This window comes from Oncorhynchus keta, chromosome 26 (genome assembly GCF_023373465.1).
Source record: "Oncorhynchus keta strain PuntledgeMale-10-30-2019 chromosome 26, Oket_V2, whole genome shotgun sequence".
In the NCBI taxonomy this organism is placed as follows: Eukaryota; Metazoa; Chordata; class Actinopteri; order Salmoniformes; family Salmonidae; genus Oncorhynchus; species Oncorhynchus keta.
Window position 1 is genome coordinate 13,185,046 of NC_068446.1, and position 22,901 is coordinate 13,207,946.

The 22,901-nt window shown below is 44.3% G+C and overlaps 1 protein-coding gene across 2 annotated transcripts; it reads right to left on the reverse strand.

Annotated features, from left to right (window-relative positions):
* Positions 1–2,240: 2,240 nt before the first annotated feature.
* On the reverse strand, positions 2,241–22,801 carry LOC118381483 (synaptotagmin-2-like). 2 transcript variants are annotated; one of them, XM_035768426.2, is made up of 10 exons: positions 22,666–22,801; positions 8,999–9,162; positions 7,255–7,269; positions 5,198–5,376; positions 4,903–4,992; positions 4,124–4,291; positions 3,802–3,969; positions 3,523–3,640; positions 3,062–3,195; positions 2,241–2,830 (listed from the first exon to the last, which is right to left on the reverse strand). In XM_035768426.2, the coding sequence occupies exons 2-10, from the start codon at positions 9,150–9,152 to the stop codon at positions 2,621–2,623; spliced, it is 1,236 nt and encodes a 411-aa protein (XP_035624319.1). In that variant the 5' UTR covers positions 9,153–9,162; positions 22,666–22,801; the 3' UTR covers positions 2,241–2,620. The 2 variants fall into 2 exon arrangements, with proteins under 2 accessions (XP_035624319.1, XP_035624320.1); XM_035768427.2 differs by lacking the exon at positions 7,255–7,269.
* Between the last annotated feature and the right edge of the window lie 100 nt (positions 22,802–22,901).

Here is a 22,901-nt window from a genome sequence, read left to right on the forward strand (position 1 = left end):
GCAGCATTTACCGTGAATGCGATTTCCGCTAACGCAAGAACATTGTCTTTAAATTTCAATCAAAACGCTGTAACGCAAACGCTGTAACACTGAATTTCCGCAATACGGCTTGAATAGAGCCTTAACTCTTGTCACCAAACTGCCACTGCTGAATGCTAATAGCAGTGATTTTGTTGAATGAATTGTTTAAGTTAGAGCTTGGAAAGCTTGCCCTCTAACTTAATTAATATTCTCCTCTATCTCCCTTTTTATGTGATATCTTACAGTTATGATTATCTCCTCTGTCATGCATCTTTTCTTCATCTAGCTCTTCCTCTTTCTTGCTCTCTCTCTCTCTCTCTCTCTCTCTCTCTCTCTCTTTCGCTGTGTATATATATATATATATAGAAACTAATCAAAATATATTTTATATTCCAGAATCTTCAAATTAGTTACCCTTTGTCTTGATGACAGCTTTGCACACTCTTGGCACACTCTCAACCTGCTTCTTGAGGTAGTCACCTCGAATGCTTGAAGGAGTTCCCACATATGCTGACCCATATATGTTGGTTGCTTTTCCTTCACTCTGCAGTCCAACTCATCCCAAACCATCTCAATTGGGTTTAGGTTGGGTGATTGTGGAGGCCAGTTCTTCTGATGCAGCACTCCATCACTCTCCTTCTTGGTCATATAGCCCTTACACAGCCTGGAGGTGTATTTTTGGGTCATTGAAAAACAAATGATCAGATAACTGTGTGGGATGGGGTATCGCTGCAAAATGCTGTGGTAAGTATTAAGTTAATTGTGCCTTGAATTCTAAATAAATCATTGACATTTTCACCACCACACCTCCTCCTCCATGCTTCACAGTGGGAACCACACATTCGGAGATCATCCTTTCACCTACTCTGCGTATCACAAAGACATGGTGGTTGGAACCAAAAATCGCAAATTTCGACTCCTCAGACCAAAAGACAGATTTCCACTGTTCTAATGTCTATTGCTCATGTTTCTTGGCCCAAGCAAATCTCTTCTTCTTATTGGTGTCCTTTAGTAGTGGTTTCTTTGCAGAAATTCGACCATGAAGGCCTGATTCACACAGTCTCATCAGAACAGTTGATGTTGAGATGTGTCTGTTACTTGAACTATGTGCATTTATTTGGGTTGCAATCTGAGGTGCAATTAATTGATGATTTCTGAGGCTGGTAACTCTAATGAACTTATCCTCTGCAGCAGAGGTAACTCTGGGTCTTCCTTTCCTTTGAAGGTCCTCATGAGAGCCAGTTTCATCATAGCACTTGATGGTTTTTGCGACTGCAAATTTTCTTGATTGACTGACCTTCATGTCTTAAAGTAATGATGGATTGTCGTTTCTCTTTGCTTATTTGAGCTCTTCTTGCCATAATATGGACTTGGTCCTTTACCAAATAGGGCTATCTTCTGTATACCACCCATACCTTGTCATAACACAACTGATTGGCTCAAACGCATTAAGAAGGAAATACATTCCACAAATGAACTTTTAACAAGGCACACCTGTTAATTGAAGTACATTCCAGGTAACTACCTCATGAAGCTGGTTGAGAGAATGCCAAGAATGTGCAAAGCTGTCATCATGGCAAAGGGTGGCTACTTTGAAGAATCTCAAATATTAAATATATTTTGATTTGTTTCACACTTTTTTGTTAAAACTATGTGTTATTTCATAGTTTTGATGTCTTCACTATAATTCTACAATGTAAAAAATAGTCAAATTAAGAAAAACCCTTCAATGAGTAGGTGTGCCCAAACTTTTGACTGGCACTGCATATCTTCCCCAGCTCCTCCTCCCCCCTCCTCTCTCTCTAAATCCCTGCTCACATGTTTGGCTGAGGCCAGTCCAGTGCGTCCATCCGACAGACAGACAGGGAGGGAGGGTGTGGGTGTGGGGAGGGAAGAGGACGTAGAAATTATCCAGCCATCCCACAGATTTTGCTCAGCTGCTCAAGCTGTAAATACAACTTGTTATTAAGCTGTCTACATATACAGTTTGACGCATATGTTTGATAAATCCAAAGTGTGCACCACACCGACACTGCAACTGCCTCTGCAAAGCAATACTGCAAGGCAAACGCAGTGTTTCATTGGAAAATAATATAATTCTGGTGTACCAAAATGCAATGACACTGTCGGTGTGATCGAATGTAATTCAGGGCTCATCTGTAATAAGGGTTAAATAAATAAATACTTAAGGTTGCAAATCTATCTGACCATCCATCGGGTGATTTGGGGAATTATTTATTTAGTCATTTACAACCGCTCACATTACATTCAGGAGATAAATAAGAGAAAGCTTTCATGAACTATGGTTTAATACGAACACACGCACACAGAAACACGTGCACACAGTCATACACAAAAGCACAAAACAGTCAGCCATACTCATAACTTAACATCAAAATGGTCAAAAGGGAAACAAAAGTAAAAACAAACAGTTCAATTAGTTCATATGCAAAATAAGTATTCTTTTGATTTTCTATGGAGAATAATAAGGAAGGAGAGAGTACCAGAAAAAAATATCAGAAATGTCAGGTGGGTTGTTGTGTCTTATGTTGTTTGTTTTAACATGTACAAGAATGTTCAGTGACGTGTCAGTGTACGTTTAGCGGATGGGTTTCTTCAGGGCCTCGTCCACCTCCTCCTCGGGACACAGGGCGTGCCACTGGGCTACGGGACGTCTTGGATTGGCCAGCATGTCTGACCAATGGCGAAGGCCCACCCCTGAGGCACCAAAGCCGATCCAAACCTTCCCGATGGCGTCGTTGCTGCCCAGCTTGTCGTAATCGTACACTGTGATTAACACTTGGACTTTCTGCAAGAGGGAAAGGGAAGAGCAGAAAAAGCGTCAAGTTTAAAAAGTCAGATGAAATCAAAATACCACCACATGTACAGTGTTGTTCAACATACAGCAGGAAATGGCAGGAGAGTGCAATGTTCTAGAGAAACACCGGGAGAGTCCTCAAACACAGGTCGCCCAACCCACAGGAAAACCTGTTATCACAACCCCAAGATGTCTTCCTTATGGGAAGTTTGTTGTACATGCCTGTATTTGGCCAAATGGAATCTCGAAGCTGAAGCTTTCGTTGAAGTAGGGGTTCAGAGTGTTCTGTTTGACTGTTGTCTTCTTCTTCTTCAGCCGCTTGCCTTGGTGCTGCAGCACCACTTTAACGAAGGGATCTGGTAGGAGAAGCCATGGGGTAGAGAGGAATGTTAGTCACAGAGGTCAAACAGAGGGTGAGCCACTTGGATGAAAAACTGTCAGAACAAATGATTATGCAGTAAATTAATGTGTAGTGTCTGCAACTCTGTAATGCTGCCCAATGGTTTAAGTTGAATTACTTCAACAAAATGTAGGCAACCAGATGTCATTAATAGGTCACAGCATGGCTACTATTAGCTAGTTGAGTTTACCATCACAGAATGTCTCGTTTTGAAAAAAAAGAGTGAAACGTCACAGCATGGCTAGTATTGACTAGGAGAGTGTAAGGACTAATAGAAGGTCACCTGACAAGCCTCCGCAGTCCATCGCCTTCAGGTGCTTGGCCTCCATGATGTTGATGGTCAATTTACCGGCCGTGGGGACGTAGCGCAGAGAGATACAGATGTCCCCTAGCTTCTCTACCTGTGACCAGACAAACACAAACAGGCACGTAGATAGAAAGATATATTAAAACAGACAATTCGATATAGTTTGATATGCAGAGACAGACAGACACAGACAGGTAGACGTAAAAAAAAAGCATGCACCCTAAACCCAAACAGACTGTATTTCTCTGTCCTCACCTCCTCTTTCTCTCCTCCAACCAGATCCCTCCATTCGTGGAGTGGCTGAGCCAGGTCCACACTGTTCATGGGGATGGAGATCTGTCCAATCACGTCGTGTTTACCAAAGCGATCAAAGTCAAAGACCTGTAGGACCAGAGTCTGACCGCCCAGCTCCTGGTAGGGGATCTGTGGAGGAACACACAGAACAGGAAGGAGACGGTCAAAACAGAGTGTTTAAAAACCTCAGTACTGTAAGAGCTTTTCTAAGGATTTTACATATACACATGAATGAATACAACATCTCTATATCAATGTCTGTTCTCCAGCACCCCATACTGACCTTGAAGATGAAGGTTTCATTGAACACTGGGCAGAGATTCTTGCGCTGGACTTTGGTCTCAAACTTCTTCTTCTTGTCTGGCAGCATGTAGACCTTGACATAGGGGTCTGAGGTGCCGCCCATGTCCATGGCTGGCAGGTTTTCCGCCTGCAGGATACCCACAATCAGCTGGAAGAGGGGGCAGAGAGGGGGAAAAGGTTAGAGGTAAGAGGTTAGAGGTAAGATCTGAACACAGTGATAACTTAGGCGGATTTCAGCTGGGATTCAATCCATATGGGGATTGCAATGCAGCTTTTAAAGGGAATGATAAATGCTGCAAATGACTTCTCAATCGGAAACGCAGCAAAATTACACCTGAGATTTTTCCAAACACAAATGAAACACTTCAAAACAACAGCACAGGACTTCATCCCAAAAATTATTTCATTTGTCACATATATGCAATGTTTTCCGGAATTCAATTCAAGCCGCATAATAAGTGTAATTAAACTGACTTTTAAATGTAAGAGCGATTTAGCGGATAGAAAATGTCCCCTCTAAAGGTCACAGCTTAATGCTCAGCCGTTAAGAGGAAAAGGTCATAGGTCACTGAGGACACAAATATGAGGTCAGAGATTAAAGCTGAGAGCTGAGCAGACAAAGAACAGAGGTCAGAGAGCCTTTAGACGTGTTATTAGTCAGACACTTCACATCAAGGAGGTCAAATGTCAAGGAGGACAAGACAGAAATGCACACAAAAGAATGCACACAAATGCACACACACACACACAGACACACACCTGGTTGTCAGTGAAGTTGTAGTCCAGGGTGAACTCCAGTTTTCCGAAATTCTCTTTTTCCTCCTCCTCTCCTTCCTTACCTTCTCCTTCCTAAATGAGAGAGAACATCAAAATCAATTATTTATCACAGGTATCATTACACAGCCACTGCATTAGTCTCTCTCTTCACACAGTTACTGACATTACATCTGGAAATCACTTCAGATAATTTCAAACCCAGTTGCAAATTAGGTACTTGAACCCATTACACCACACACTATATTGCCCTCCCTCCTTCTGTCTTCTCTCCTCTCACCTTGCCCTCCTCTCCTTCTCCGGCTCCCTCCTTCTTTCTTCTGCCTCGGCCTCCTTTCCTCTCGCGTGCTTTCTTGGGCTTCTTGCCCTTGTTGATACACTTCTTCCAGATACAGAAACCTAGACAGGCCACTAGAGCCAGCACCACCAACACTATCGCTCCTATTGCCCACATGGGCACTGGGGGAGAGATAGACATAGGCCTTATATAGCCTTATGATATCTATAATACAACATACATAACAACATACATATAACATACATATAATACTTATGTAGCCTTATGCTATCTATTATACAACATACTGTACATAGGCCTTATGTAGGGTTATGACATATACACTGAGTGTACAAAACATTAACTTCTTCGATATAGGGGGCACTCTTTTAATTTTTGGATAAAAAAACGTTCCCGTTTTAAACAAGATATTTTGTCACAAAAATATGCTCGACTATGCATATAATTGACAGCTTTGGAAAGAAAACACTCTGACGTTTCCAAAACTGCAAAGGTATTATCTGTGAGTGCCACAGAACTGATGCTACAGGCGAAACCAAGATGACATTTCAAACAGGAAATGCCCCAGATTTTGAAGGCGCTTGTGTTCCAATGTCTCCTTATATGGCTGTGAATGCGCCAGGGAATGAGCTTACACTTTCTGTCGTTTCCCCAAGGTGTCTGCAGCATTGTGACGTATTTGTAGGCATATCATTGGAAGATTGACCATTTTACACTACATCTACCAGGTGCTCGCTTGGTGTCCTCCGTCGCAATTATTGCGTAATCTCCAGCTGCGTGTATTTTTCCATTTGCTTCCGAGGAGAAACCCAACTGCCACGAATGATATGTCCGGGTAATTCTCAAACAAAATATCCGGTCGGAGACCGGAAGGAATACGTTACCTTGCGTCTGTTTGACCAAGAAACAAAGCCTAGGCAAATGACAAGACTCTAGACAACGTGTGGAAGCTGTAGGTATTGCAACCTCAGCCCCATTAAATGTGGTTCACCTTTATCAATGGGTTCAAGTCGCGCATGGATATATTTTCCCATTTTCAGTGCTCAGATTTTCCTGCGCTTTTCGATGAAACGCACGTTCTGTTATAGTCACAGCCGTGATTTAACCAGTTTTATAAACGTCTGAGTGTTTTCTATCCACACATACTAATCATATGCATATACTATATTCCTGGCATGAGTAGCAGGGCGCTGAAATGTTGCACGATTTTTAACAGAATGTTCGAAAAAGTATGGGGTAGGACAACAGGTTAAGGACAACTTCCTAATATTGAGTTTCACCCTCCCCCTTTTGCCCTCAGAAAAGCTTCAATACATCAGGGCATGGACTCTACAAGGGGGAGAAAGCATTCCACAGGGATGTTGACTCCAATGCCTCCCAAAAGTTGTGTCAAATTGGCTGGATGTCCTTTCGGTGATGGACCATTGTTGATACACACGGGAAACTGTTAAGTGTGGAAAAATCCAGCGGTGTTACAGTTCTTGACACCAACCGGTGCACCTGGCACCTACTACAATATCCTGTTCAAAGGCACTTAAATATTTTGTCTTGCCCATTCACCCTCTGAATGGCATACATACACAATCCATTTCCCAATTGTCTCAAGGCTTAAAAATCATTCTTTAACTTGTCTCCTCCCCTTAATCTACACTGGTTGAAGTGGATTTAAGAAGTGACATCAATAAAGGATCATGTATTTTTTGGGGGGCCTTTTTTTTAAGCAACTCAAAATATACAATATAGAAAAACAGAGTATACAGCAGAGTATCCAAACATTACAGTCATGGGAAAACAGACTATACATTATATAAAGACTTTGTAAAACAAACATTCAAAGGGATCATAGCTGTCACCTGGATTCACCTGGTCATGTCTGGAAAGAGCAGGTGTCCTTAATGTTATGTACACCTAGTGTATAACACAACATACATAGATAGGCCTTGTGTAGCCTTATGTTATGGAACATTGATATCTGACATGTTATTGTGAGGAGTGATGGAAAGGAGAGCACAGGCGATGTGAAAACAATATTAACTTACTTTTGAGTTTATGATCTGTGATAAGTGGAGGAAAAGCAGGGGATGAAATGAAAGAGAAGAAATAATGAGAGGACATTACAGTGGGGCAAAAAAGTATTTAGTCAGCCACTAATTGTGCAAGTTCTCCCACTTAAAAATATGAGAGAGGCCTGTAAATTTTCATCATAGGTACACCAACTATGACAGACAAAATGAGAAGAAAAAAATCCAGAAAATCACATTGTAGGATTTTTAATGAATTTATTTGAAAATGATGGTGGAAAATAAGTATTTGGTCAATAACAAACGTTTATCTCAATACTTTGTTATTTACCCTTTGTTGGCAATGACAGAGGTCAAACGTTTACTGTAAGTCTTCACAAGGTTTTCACACACTTTTGCGGGTATTTTGGCCCATTCCTCCATGCAGATCTCCTCTAGAGCAGGCTGTTGCTGGGCAACATGGACTTTCAACTCCCTCCAAAGATTTTTTGTGGGGTTGAGATCTGGAGACTGGCTAGGCCACTCCAGGACCTTGAAATGCTTCTTACGAAGCCACTCCTTCGTTGCCCGGGCGGTGTGTTTGGGATCATTGTCATGCTGAAAGACCCAGCCACGTTTCATCTTCAATGCCCTTGCTGATGGAAGGAGGTTTTCACTCAAAATCTCACGATACATGGCCCCATTCATTCTTTCCTTTACACGGATCAGTCTTCCTGGTCCCTTTGCAGAAAAACAGCCCCAAAGCATGATGTTTCCACCCCCATGCTTCACAGTAGGTATGGTGTTCTTTGGATGCAAATCAGCATTCTTTGTCCTCCAAACACGACGAGTTGAGTTTTTACCAAAAAGTTATATTTTGGTTTCATCTGACCATATGACATTCCCCCAATCTTCTTCTGGATCATCCAAATGCTCTCTAGCAAACTTCAGACGGGCCTGGACATGTACTGGTTTAAGCAGGGGGACACGTCTGGCACTGCAGGATTTGAGTCCCTGGCAGCGTAGTGTGTTACTGAGGGTAGGCTTTGTTACTTTGGTCCCAGCTCTCTCCAGGTCATTCACTAGGTCCCCCCGTGTGGTTCTGGGATTTTTTCTCACCGTTCTTGTGATCATTTTGACCCCACGGGGTGAGATCTTGCGTGGAGCCCCAGATCGAGGGAGATTATCAGTGGTCTTGTATGTCTTGTATTTCCTAATAATTTCTCCCACAGTTGATTTCTTCAAACCAAGCTGCTTACCTATTGCAGATTCAGTCTTCCCAGCCTGGTGAGGGTCTACAATTTTGTTTCTAGAGTCCTTGACAGCTCTTTGGTCTTGGCCATAGTGGAGTTTGGAGTGTGACTGTTTGATGTTGTGGACAGGTGTCTTTTATACTGATAACAAGTTCAAACAGGTGCCACAGGTAAAGAGTGGAGGACAGAGGAGCCTCTTAAAGAGGTTACAGGTCTGTGAGAGCCAGAAATCTTGCTTGTTTGTAGGTGACCAAATACTTATTTTCCACCATAATTTGCAAATGAATTAATAAAAAATCCTACAATGTGATTTTCTGGGGGTTTTTCTTCTCATTTTGTCTGTCATAGTTGAAGTGTACCTATGATGAAAATTACCGGCGTCTCTCATCTTTTTAAGTGGGAGAACTTGCACAATTGGTGGCTGACCAAATAATTTTTTGCCCCACTGTATGTGAAACGAAATTACACACACAGAATGAGCGATGGATGTGTGTGTGTGTGTGTGTGTGTTCATTGTGTTCAGGGCTCACTTGGCATGTGGGTGAGTTCGTTGAAGAACTTGCTCTTCATATTCTTGAACTGGTGGTCAGAGTGATGAGTGGAGGGAGGGGCGGGGCCTGGGGGCGGCTCTTCTCTCTCCTCAGCCGCCCGACGGGGCCGCACTTGCACACTGGCCAATTGCATCGCAGCTCAGCTAAAAGGCAGAGGAGACAACAGAGCAATCACTTTCGAGTAGTTTAAGAAATATTTTAACATGCCATACATTCTAAACATCATGTTAAGTAAGTAAACTAGATAGGGTTAGGGTTGCTCCTAACCAACTCAGTGGCCTTGTGTGTTTCGAGTGTCTGCCCTGAGACTGGAAGGTTTGGAGTTCGTAACACTGAAAAAAATTAAAGGTTCTTAAATGGTTCTTCCTCAGCTCTTAAGGTTCCTTGGAGAACTTTCCCCCATTTAAGAACCTTTGAGTTAAGTGTGAGGTCCTTGACCTGGCCTCTACGTTTCTTCAGAATTCTAAAAGGTTCTAGAAATGTGTAGAAGCCTGCAGATGTGTTCGATTCACAACAAAGTGGCTAGTGTTAACAACTGTTTATTTTCCAGTGTAACATTTCTAGTGTTGATTCAATAGTTAAATTAACACCCATTGGTGTAACGGAACCCCAGTGTTGATATTATTATCATATTCCCCAGCATTCTCTATTGCTGGTGAATTTTTGCATATTCACTTAGGTCTCACTTGTTGAAGGTCTCAGGATTGAAAGCATCAACCATAACTAAAATTCACTGGAAAGGCGCCCTGGGAAATATGCACATAATATGCACATAAGGCTTAAACCCTACAGCAGAGCTATTAAATTGCAGTCCTTTCGGGCAGAAACATTTCTGGTTTGGGATTTTTGTATGATTCTTCAAACAACCATCCCATTCCAGGTTCTCTAGAGACCATACAATGGTTACCATACAGAATTGCTCTCAATAACCTTATTTTGTTCCAAATTGCACCTTTATTTTAAAGTGTACCCTGCTGAGTCATACCATTTTTCCCAAAATATGGTAAGTAAAGTAAACTGAGTCAATGCACCTTTGCTTGGTTGGCACTCAGCTTTAAATAGACAGATTGGTAGTTAAGGGCCTGTGATAGAATAGCATCCGGTCCAGGGGTTGTACTGTAAAAAAGCCAACTTAACCAACTGCTTAATCAAATCAAATGTATTTAAATAGCCCTTCGTACAATGCTTAATCAGCATTAATCTGTGAGTTTGGTGAACATAAGAAAGACAATAAATTGAGATAATGAGTGAACGTTTGTTCACTCAACAAACTTTGCTCACAGTAAACTGAATGTATTAAAACTTGTTGAGTCAAAATACAAATTCATGTTTGTCTTCACTGTAAAAAAGCCAAGTTAACTTAATCAGCATTATTCTGTGAGTAGGGTGGACTTCAATAAATTTAGCTTATTGGTGAGAGTTTGTTCACTTGACAAACTTCTCGAAGTTAGCTGAATTTGAAAAGGCTTGTTGTGTAAAATTACAAATCCATATTTGCCTTTGGTAGGCAACACTGTATGTTGGGACAGCTATATGCCCAAAGTTTGTGCACTCACAATCCTATTGCAGCTGGTTCCAATTACAATTCTTCGTAGAATTTTTATTTATTTTTATTTCACCTTTATTTAACCAGGTAGGCAAGTTGAGAACAAGTTCTCGTTTACATCTGCGACCTGGACAAGATAAAGCAAAGCATTGTGACACAGACAACAACACAAAGTTACACATGGAATAAACAATAAACAAGCCAATAACACAATAAACAGGTCAATGACACAGTATATAAAAAAAGCAAGTCTATATACAGTGTGTGCAAAAGGCATGAGGAGGTAGGCAATAAATAGACAGGAGCAAATAATTACAATTGTAATAATAATAAATAAATTGTAGTGATAAATAAATGAGCAGATGATGATGTGCAAGTAGAGGTGTGCAAAAGAGCAGAAAAGTAAATAAAAACAGTATGGGGATGAGTTAGGTAGATTGGGTGGGCTATTTACCGATGGAATCAACAAACTGCTCGAAGTGACCTGAATTTGAAAAGTGTCAACGGGTGTATTAGAGGCAAAGTCAGCTGCAGGAGAGTAGGCAAACTTTTATTTTAGTTCCGAAAAACGAGAGCACTACATAAATCAAACGCGCTCAATTACACAGAACATAACAAAAGTAAAGCGCGTAATAAAATACCACAATAACATGAAACAATTACAAACAAACATGATGGGAAACAGAGGGTTAAATACAAGTAGATTGATTGGGGAAATAAAAACCAGGTGTGTATGGAAAAGACAAGACAAATAGATATATAAAAAATGGAGCGACGATGGCTAGAAAGCCGGTGACGTCGATCTATTTGTCTTGCCACCCGAACAAGAAGAGGAGCCGACGGAAGTTGTGACAGTACCCCCCACCTTGACACGCAGCTCCAGCGGCGCGCCGACACCGGCCTCGACCCGAAGGACGAGGCGCAGGGCGACGGTGAAACTCCCGCAGCAGTTCAGAATCCAAAACATCTGCAACCGGAACCCAGCACCTCTCCTCCGGCCCGTACCCCTCCCACTCCATGAGGTACTGAAGGCCCCCCACCCGACGCCTCAAATCCAGGATGGAACGAACGATGTACGCCGGGGCCCCCTCGATGTCCAAAGGGGGCGGAGGAACCTCCCGCACCTCAGATTCCTGGAGCGGACCAGTCACCACCGGCTTGAGGAGAGACACATGAAACGAGGGGTTAATACGGTAATCGGGGGAAGCTGTAACCGGTAACTAACCTCGTTCAGTCTTCTCAGGATGTTAAATGGCCCAACAAACCGCGGCTCCAGCTTCCGGCAGGTTTCGGGTCGAGAGCCAGACCCGGTCCCCGGTGCAAACACCGGAGCCTCACTGCGGTGACGGTCTGCGCAGGCCTACTGGCGCAGCACGGCCCACTGGAGGTGAACATGGGGGTAAATAGGTCTCCTCTGCACGCCTGAACCAGTCGTCCACCTCAGGAGCCTCGGTCTGACTCTGATGCCAAGGCGCTGGTACCCTGGAAGGGGGAGAGGTTAGTAGAGGAGTGGCGCAGCGAGCCATCTCGGCCCAGTGCACGAACGCCGCCCACTCCCCCGACCAGTCCTGGCAGAAGACCGCAGAAACCTACCCACACCCTGGTTCACTCTCTCCACCTGTCCATTAATCTTGGGGTGAAAACCCAAGGTAAGGCTGATTGAGACCCCCAGACGTTCCATGAACGCCCTCCAAAACCTCGAAATGAACTGGGGACCCTGATCAGACACTATGCTCAGGCACCCCTTAGAGCCGGAAGACGTGTGTCAACAAGGCCTCCGCAGTCTGTGGGGCCGCAGGGAGACCGGGCAGAGGAAGGAGACGGCAGGACTTGGAAAAACGACCAGGATCGTCATTGTGGACCGTGGTGTTACCCTGTGAGGGAGGAAGATCGGTAAGGAAATCGACCGACAGGTGCGACCAAGGCCGTTGTGGAATGGCTAAGGTGTGTAGCTTACCTCTGGGTAGGTGTCTAGGATCCTTACACTGGGCGCACACCGAGCAGGAGGTGTCACGGGATACTAGGAGTGGTGGATTGGAATCAGGCGCAGAGAGCAGGGTTTAGTATATCATGAATTTATTCTCCGGCAAACAAACGGTCACGCCAACACACAGGGCGCATAGAATAGACCAGCCCAAACACAGGACAAAACAGTCCGGAGAATAACCACATGAAAACCACAATCCACAATATATATAGAATGAAAAAAAACACAATATATATAGGGAAGCTAATAAACTAAAATACACACAGGTGAAACCAATAAGACAAAACCAACAGACAAACAAACGAAAAAGGGATCGGTAGCGGCTAGTAGGATGGTGACGACGAAGTTGGCAGGGGAGCCAACTTCGGCGGAAATGGTGACAGGAGGAAACATAAACCCTCATGTCCTTAGCCGAGGTGGGCCACCAGTACTTCCCACTCAGACAGCGCACTGTCCGACCAATGCCTGGATGACCCGAGGAGGGTGACGTGTGGGCCCAATATAACAGCCGGTCACGGACAGCAGGCGGAATGTACAGATGCCCAGCGGGACACTGGAAGGGAGCGGGCTCTGCACTTAATGCCTGCTCAATGTCCGTGTCCAGCTCCCATACTACCGAGAAACTTGAGGAGGCAGGTGAAGTGGAGGACCGAATGTACCCCTGACGCAGAGATTTGGAGAAATATGTCTCCATAGCCAACGTCTCCGCGTGTGACAGGGGATACACGTGACACCTGGGAAGTGCGGCATCTACCTGGAGGTTTATCGCACAATCCCCCCAACGATGGGGTGGTAATTGAGTCGCCTTCTTCTTGGAGAAGGCGAGAGCCAAATCGGAATATTTGGGGGGAATGCGCATGGTGGAGACCTGGTCTGGACTTTCCACCGTAGTAGCTCCAATGGAAACCCCTACACATGAGCACTCTCGCAACCACTTTGTGAGAGCCCGCCGTTGCCATGAAACAGTGGGGTCATGACAAGCTAACCAGGGCAGGCCTAGCACCATGGGAAACGCAGGAGAGTCAATGAGGAAGAGACTGATTCTCTCCTTGTGACCCCCCTGCGTCACCATACCCAGGAGAGCTGTGGCCTCCCTAATTAACCATGACGCTATTGGTTGACTGTCTAAGGCGTGAACTGGGAAGGGCTTAGCCACTAGAACAATGGGGATCCCTAAACTATGGGCAAATGATCTGTCTATGAAATTCACAGCTGCGCCTGAATCAACCAGCGCCTTATGCTGGGAATGCGGGGAGTTAACTTGCAATAACAGGTGGGCAACAGAGGGTCCTGGATGAGAATGGTGAAAGGCTCACTTGGGGTGACGCCAGAGTGCTCTGCCTGCTGCTTCGACCCCCAGAGGAACCAACCAGACACCGACCGGCAGTGTGCCCTCTGCTGCCACAGATGGTGCACGTGAAGGCCCCTCCTCCGGCCTCCCTGAGTGCAGCACCTCCCAGCCCCATAGGCACCGGAACGGTGGTGCTGGGAGATGAAACCAACAGAGCTGCGTCTGAACATCCACGGGTGGCCAGCAGGTTATCCAGCCAGATGGACAGGTCCACCAGCTGATCAAACATGAGGGTGGTGTCCCTGCCGGCCAACTCCCTGCAGGCTTCAGCGATAGTGGTCGATCAGGGCCCTGTTGTTCCATCCCGCTCCGGTGGCCAGCGTCCGAAAGTCCAAGACGAACTCCTGGGCGCTCCTCGTCCCCTGCCTCAGGTGGAAAAGACGTTCACCCGCCGCTCTACCCTCGGGTGGGTGGTCGAAGACTGCCCGGAAGCGCCGGGTAAACTCCACAATGTGGTCCAGCGCCGCATCTCCTTCTACCCACACGGCGTTGTCCCACTCAAGGGCTTTCCCGGAGAGGCACGAGATGAGGGCGGACACCCTCTCACATCCCGAAGGAGCCGGGTAGACGGTCACTAGATACAGTTCCAGCTGCAGCAGGAACCCCTGGCAGCGTGCCGCTGTCCCATCAAACTCCCCGGGAAGGGCGAGACGAATCCCACTGGGACCGGGTGCAGGAGAGGCGAGTAGTGGAGACCACTGTTGTGCTGGGGAGGGCGCTGGAGGGACTCCCTGTCTCTCCCAGCGATCCATTGTCTGGACTACGCGATCCATGACAGTGCCGAGATGGTAGAGCATCGCCGTGTGCTCCCGGACGCGCTCCGCGACCCCTACAACAGGGGTACCTGCTCCTGCTGACTCCATAGATGGTGTGGAATTCTGTCACGATGTGCGCAACTGGTTGAAGGAAAGTCAGGTGCAGGAGAGCAGAGTTGGGTGATAACAGTAGCACTATATTCATACCCAAGGAAAACAGCGATTACGCCCAAAGTACACAAACGGTACAATAAACAAAACACCCAGGTCAAACACATACCCGGCGCAATTCCACACACAGACATGGGGAGAACAGAGGGATATATACATTTAGTCAGATGAGGGAATGTGGATCCTAAATAAAAAATAAAAAATCTACCTCCATGCCTCCCTCCTCACCCCCTGACTCCGTCTCACCAACCCTTTCTCTTATCAGTTACTCTATCTCTCTCCTCCCTTCCGTGTCCCCCTATCTTGTTCTCCCTCCCTCCCTCCTTTCTCTCTTGGTTCATAACGTGAGTGTGTTGAGGTACAGTGAAACTCTCATTCTTATGCCCACTACGTCCATCACTAATCCCTCTGACTCCATCAAAGGCTGGCTGTTGGCACACACACATGCATGCACACACACACACACATACACACACACACACACACACACACACACACACACACACACACACACACACACACACACACACACACACACACACACACACTAATATGCACACAAGACCCGCTCTGTTAAATATGCATATGCATACCTCCATGCAAGGCTGCATTATGCCACACACACTCCATCTGCTGTCCTCCTCTCACTGTGCACAGACACGTAACAAGATTCACTGCCAAAGGTAATCCCCAAATCCCAGAGCTTAACTAAATTAGGGACAGTTCAGTTCGCTCTCTGCTTCCGTCCCTCTCCTATCCCCCACTATCCCTTATCCAACCTAAACCACTCCCATTAACCCCCACAACATCCCCTGCTGTCACACAGACAGATCCCACCTAGTTATCCAACCAACAATCACATTTCCATAACAATATCTGATTTGTGACTTGTCAAATTAACCTGTTAAATCCAAGCAGATAGAATTCAGAAGCGCAGGATTAGTAAGCACAGCTATGTGATGGTGAGTGAGGGGAGGCAAAACATAAGACTGCTGGCGAATAGGCTTGTGACTTCATCAGTCAAGATCACACACACACACGCACACACGCTAACACACCCATACAAGCACACACACACGTGCACAATGCGGTGAGAAGGGGGCTAGCTTGGTTGAGTAGCATAGGGTTGGCCACCACTTCTCACTCACAGTGGTATACTCCCTTAAACAGATCATGTTGGCAGAATGCAGGGAGTCAGGGCCGGACCTTACTGATTAGATACTGGTTAAATGCTAGATCACCGTGTCAGTGATTAGGGCTTACATGCCTGACTGACCACTCTGTTGGAAGGTTATTTTTTCACTTCCGGTCTTGGTGAAAGTCACTGTTATTCCAAGGGTTTTATGGTCACATACTAGCATAAGCCTTTGGAGTGGTTTGTGCCGGACAAGGTCAATGGAATAGGCCTAGCTATATAGGCTACTGGTTGATTTTATTGGGCCATAGGCAGTTAAAGTTATTCTGGAATGAAGTATAGCCAAAATAATCTCCTTAAGAATTTGGATTGATGAACTCATGTTGGAAAGTGCCTGTCTAGATTCAGTAATACATTCGTTTTTTGCAAAGGTTAAGGTTAGGATTGAGAATGCGAGGACTGATATTGTGACCAATACTTCACATGACAGACAATACAACCATATGATCAAACGGTGGGTGTAGCTGGTGCATGGAAGTCAGGCACAGGAGAGCAGAGATGAGTGGACAAAGCACTTTTACTGAGGCAATTATTACAACTGACGCAACCGCGTCACAAAACAAATGCCCAAAGAACAAGTGAGGCAGCACAAAGTACAACAACAAAGTATGGCTTCAAAACAGATCCCGGTGCAAACCAGCCGGAAGCATGCCAACCTTGACAATAAACAATACCCCACACAGACATGGAGGGGAACAGAGGGCTAAATACACATAGTAATTATGAGGAGATGTAAACCAGGTGTGCAGGAAAACAAGACAAAACAAATGGAAAATGAAAGGTGGAGTGGCGATGGCTAGAAGACCGGAGACGTCGACCGCAGAACACCACCCAAACAAGGAGCGGGACCGACTTCGGCGGAAGTCGTGACACATATATACACTAGCGGTAAAAAGATTTAAAACACCTACTATTCAAGGGTTTTTCTTTATTTTTTAAACTATTTTCTACATTGTAGAATAAAGTGTTAAACAAATCAAAATATATTTTATATTTGAGATTCTTCAAATATCTTTTGAGCAAAATTATTATTTTTTTACATAACTGCAAACTTCAAGGAGTAGGGCATTCAATGATTTGGTTTGATGGAAAGTTATGATGTCATTGCCCCCCCCCCCCTTGCATGAGGAACAATACAGGAGCCACAAAGAACAAAAGAGGAAAGGCCCACCACCCCACTTGTGTAACGGTCGACGGTGGAAGAAGGTGAGGACCAATGCGTAGCGTAGTAAGTGTCCATATTTTTAATAAAGAAATTGAACACTGAAAAAAACAAAGTGAACGAACGAAACCGAAACAGTTCTGTCTGGTGCAGAATACAAACACTCAACAGAAAATAATCACCCACACCACACAGGTGGGAAAAGGCTACCTAAGTATGATTCTCAATCAGAGACAACTAACGACACCTGCCTCTGATTGAGAACCATACCAGGCCAAACACAAAAACACCACATAGAAAAAGGAACATAGACAACCAACCCAACTCACGCCCTGACCATACTAAAACAAAGACATAACAAAAGAACTAAGGTCAGAACGTGACAACTTCTGCCATGTCATGACTTACCTGAACCACCCACTGAAATGTTCATCCAGAAGTGGCGTTCCTGGTGACCAGGGACTTTAATGCAGGCAAACTTAAATCCATTTTACCTAATTTCTACCAGCATGTCACATGTGCAACAAGAGGGGAAAAGTCTGGACCACCTTTACTCCACACACAGAGATGCATACAAAGCCTGCCTTCCATTAGCCAAATCTGACCAGAATTATATCCTCCTGATTCCTAAAAAGCTAAAACTGAAGCAGGAGGTACCAGTGACTAGCTCAATAGTGCTCAGATGACACAGATGCTACATTACAGGACTGTTTTGCAGACTGGAATATGTTCCGGGATTAATCCAATGGCATTGAGGAGTATACCACCTCAGTCATCGGCTTCATCAGTAAGTGCATCGATGACGTCCCCACAGTGATCGTATGCACATATCCCAACCAGAAGCCATGGATTACAGGCAACATCCGCATCGAGCTAAAGGCTAGAGCTGCCGCTTTCAAGGAGCGGGACACTAATCCGGACGCTTAAAATAAATCCTGCTATGCCCTCAGAAAAACCATCAAACAAGCAAAGCGTCAATACAGGATTAAGACTGAATCCTAATACATCGGCTCTGACACTCATCGGATGTCGCAGGACTTGAAAACTTTGAAGGACTACAAAGGGAAACCCAGACATGAGCTGCCCAGTTACGAGCTAAATGCCTTTTATGCTTGCTTTGAGGCAAGCAACACTGAAACATGAATGAGAGCACCAGCTGTACTGGACGACTGTGAGATAATGCTCTCGGGAAAGCGATGTGAGCAAGACCTTTAAACAGGTCAACATTCACAAAGCCGTGGGGCCAGATGGATTATCAAGAAGTGCACTCAAAGCAAGCTCGGACCAACTGACATTTTCAACCTCTCCCTGACCGAGTCTGTAATACCTACATGTTTCAAGCAGACCACCATAGTCCCTGTGCCCAAGGAAGAGAAGGTAACCTGCCTAAAGGCCCCCATTAACATCGACGGGGCTGTAGTGGAGCGGGTCGAGAGTTTCAAGTTCCTTGGTGTCCACATCACCAACAAACTATCATGGTCCAAACACACCAAGACAGTCATTAAGAGGGCACAACAACACCTTTTCCCCCTCAGTAGACTGAAAAGATTTGGCATGTGTCCCCAGATCCTCAAAGAATTCTACAGCTGCACCATTGAGAGCATCCTGACCGGTTTCATCACCGCCTAATATGGCAACTGCTCGGCATCTGACCGTAAGGCGCGACAGAGGGTAGTACGTACGGCCCAGTACATCACTGGGGCCAAGCTTCCTGCCATCCAGGACCTACAACTGCAAGAAAAAGTATGTGAACTTTTGGAATTACCTGAATTTCTGCATAAATTAGTCATAAAATTGGATCTGATCTTCATCTTAGTCACAACAATAGACAAACACTGTGTGCTTAAACTAATAACACACAAATTATTGTATTTTTCTTGTCTATATTGAATACATAATTGAAACATTCATAGTGTAGGTTGGAAAAAGTATGTGAACCCCTAGGCTAATGACTTTTCCAAAAGCTAAATGGAGTCAGGAGTTATCTAACATGGAGTCCAATCAATGAGACGAGATTGGAGATGTTGGTTAGAGCTAAAAGAAACTCACAAAAATGTTGTTTGCTATTCACAAGAAGCATTGCCTGATGTGAACCTTGCCTCAAACAAAAAATATCTCAGAAGGCCTAAGATTAAAAATTGTTGACTTGCATAAAGCTGGAAAGGGTTACAAATGTATCTCTACAGTAAGACAAATTGTCTATAAATAGAGAAAGTTCAGCACTGTTGCTACTCTCCCTAGGAGTGGCCGTGCAGCAAAGATGACTGCAAGAGCACAGCGCAGAATGCTCAATGAGGTTAAAAAGAATCCTAGTGTCAGCTAAAGACTTACAGAAATCTCTGGAACATGGTAACATCTCTGTTGACGAGTCTACGATATGTAAAACACTACACAAGAATGTTGTTCATGGGAGGACACCACAGAAGAAGCCACTGCTGCCCAAAACTTTTTTTGCTGCATGTATGAAGTTTGCAAGAGAGCACCTGGATGTTCTACAGCGCTTCTGGCAAAATATTCTGTGGCCAGATTAAACTAAAGTTGAGTTGTTTGCGAGTAACACATCATCCCAACTGTAAAGTATGCCGGAGGTAGCATCATGGTTTGGGGCAGCCATGCTGCCTCATGGCCTGGACAGCTTGCTATCATCGATGGAAAAATGAATTCCCAAGTTTATCAAGACATTTTGCAGGAGGCTATCTGTAAGGCTATCTGTCTGACAATTGAAGCTCAACAGAAGTTGGGTGATGCAACAGGACAACAACCCAAAACACAGAAGGAAATCAACAACAGAATGGCTTCAACAGAAGAAAATACTCCTTCTGGAGAGTGGCCCAGTCAGAGTACTAACCTCAACCCGATTTAAAATGCTATGGCATGACCTCGAGAGCAGTTCACACCAGACATCCTAAGAATATTGCTGAACTGAAACAGTTTTGTCAAGATGAATGGTCCAAATTCCTCCTGACTGTTGTGCAGGTCTGATCCGCAACTAAAGAAACATTTGGTTGAGGTTATTGCTGCCAAAGGAGGGTCAACCAGTTATTAAATCCTAGGGCTCACAAACTTCTCCCACCCTACACTGTGAATGTTTACACAGTGTGTTCAATAAAGACATGAAAACGTATACTTGTTTGTGTGTAATTAGTTTAAGCAGACTGTGTTTGCCTATTGTTGTGACTTAGATGAAGATCAGATCAATTTTTATGACCAATTTATGCAGAAATCCAGGTAATTCCAAAGGGTTTAACATACTTTTTCTTGCCACTGTATATACTAGGCGGTGTCAGTTGAAAGACCAAAAATGGTCAGAGGCTCCAGTCGCACAAGTCATAGACTATTTTTTCTGCTACCGCACGGCAAGCGGTATCGAAGCGCCAAGTCTAGGACCAAAAGGCTCCTTAATAGCTTATACCCCCAAACCATAAGACTGCTGAACAATTAGTCAAATGGCCACCGGACTATTTACATTTGTTTTGTACACTGCTGCTACTCATTATTTATTATCTATGCATAGTCACTTCACCCCTACCTCCATGTACAAAGTACCTCGACTAACCTGTACCCCCACACGTTGACCCTGTATCGGTACCCATGTATATAGCCTTGTTGTTGTTATTTTATTGTGTTAGTTTTTAGTATTTTTTACTCGTTTATTTGGTCAATATTTTCTTAACTCTTCTTGAACTGCACTGTTGGGCTTGTAAGTAAACATGTCACGGTAAGGTCTACTACACTTGTTGTATTTGGCGCATGAGACAAATAAAGTTTGATTTTATTTTATTGAGATTTGAGTTCATCAACCCAAATACTTGAGGGGCCATCACAAAATGAGACCTTAACAAACTGAAATGTTTCTGACTTTCTCTGGAAAAAAATGTTTGGTAACCAGATTGCCAAGAACTATCATCTGCCTTCTATGTTTAGATTCTGAACAACAAGAGTGTGTAGGAAATAATCATGGCACACATCTTCAAACCTGTCTGTTTTGTGGGTTAGATACCAACAAGACCGACCATGTGTTTCCCAATCTTGGTCCTGGGGACCCCAGGCAGTGCACATTTTCCCCTAGCACTACACAGTGACCTGATTCAAAGAATCAAAGCTTGATTATGAGTTGATTATTTGAATCAGTGTAGTGTTAGGGCAAAAACTAAAATGTGTACCCCATGGACAAGGACTGGGAAACACTGGAGTAGGACTATACTGGGCCATCTGTAACAGGTGGTCATATCCTAAACCCAATCCCAAACTGATTCCTCACCCCTAATAATAGGCACTTATTGACAACTTTCTGCAGACCTGAAAGAATTGGATGGCTATCAGGGAAATAGTTCTCAGGCTACTGCCAGCTGGTATAGGGGGCGCTGCTATTGTTTACACCCATCCAGCTGTCTTTTAACTGTATGGGGAGGGACTTGTTTTGGGACTGGTGATGTGGGTCATATCTTAACGAGGGACACAGATCAGACACAATGCAAAACAAGTAGGTACAAACAAGGAAACTGAGGACAGAGTAGCGTACTAGCTGTGGTAAAGAGATGACAGAAGAGGTGAACAGCTGGCAGCGGGACTTTGAGAGGGTTCAAGGCTTAGTAGCTATGTGGTGAACTAAAGACAGTTCCATTATGGTCAGGATGTTGTTGGCTGACTGTATGGCCCTCTCTATTGTGCGAGTTAGTTAAATAAAATAGAAGTTGACTATCTGAGACTGGAATGCACTGTCTCATATTCATCATCACCATTGTCATCATCATCAAGCCTGCCTCGTGCAAACTGCATCCAACATGCAAACTGTATCCAACATCATAGCAGTACATCTCCTCTAATTTGATACTTTTGGCACCACTAACAGATACAACAGGATTTAACCCCTTACCAAGCAAACACGGTACAAGACACAAATGTGCCCGTCCAAAATTATTAAAACCCGAAATAAGCGGAAACTTTCATATAATAAGCGGAACATTTCATATTAGCTGGTTGTCACACATGCAGGGAGCTTTGGAGGGGGGAGGGGTGGTCATTAGACATATGCACAGACAGAAAGTCCGAGTTGAGGTAGATATAGTATAATAATTGGTCAGAGTTATTTTTCACCTAGTTAAAGTAAACTGGAATAAAAATACATTATCGATCCAATTAAAGTGTCGCCAACTTTGGACCAGTGGAAACGGCTAAGCACCTAATACGTAAAAGCATGGATAGGCCTATGGCTCACAATAAGGAATAGAATGTGAATGGTAGGCTACTCTCAAATATTACTTCAAATAAGCAGTAGAGCATGTCAGTTTTAAGATATATATTAATCAGATATGGCAAATATTATGCCCATCAACCCTGGACGTCCCATGCGCCATAAGCGCTCGCTAGCGGATTTACCAAGCATAGCACAAGGCTTCTAGGCCATCTAATTATACACTTTTAAAATGCACCGTGTAAATGAAAGGCTACCACGTGAACGTACGCCAACAGAACTCACCCAATTGAAATCCCCAATTTAAACCCAAACGTCTTCCTTTTGTTAAAAATGATGAATTCTGGCCTCGGTGTTGCGAGAACTGTTATGCTGATCACCACCTCCTCTCCCCGTCACGCTCTCTCTCTCCCCCTGTCCGTTAATCTCCCTTAATATTGTGGTGCCAACTACTTATCCACTTTAAGCCATTTGTCACCATTGATCTCACTCGAAATGCATGTGAAACACCAAAACACGAA

Coding starts and splice junctions, on each gene's coding strand:
- LOC118381483 (XM_035768426.2), bottom strand. CDS start 9,152: ATGCAATTGGCCAGTGTGCAAGTGCGGCCCCGTCGGGCGGCTGAGGAG. Junction 3,970..4,123: donor ATGAAACCTTCATCTTCAAG/GTCAGTATGGGG, acceptor GTTCCTCCACAG/ATCCCCTACCAGGAGCTGGG. Junction 3,196..3,522: donor GGACTGCGGAGGCTTGTCAG/GTGACCTTCTAT, acceptor TTCTCCTACCAG/ATCCCTTCGTTAAAGTGGTG.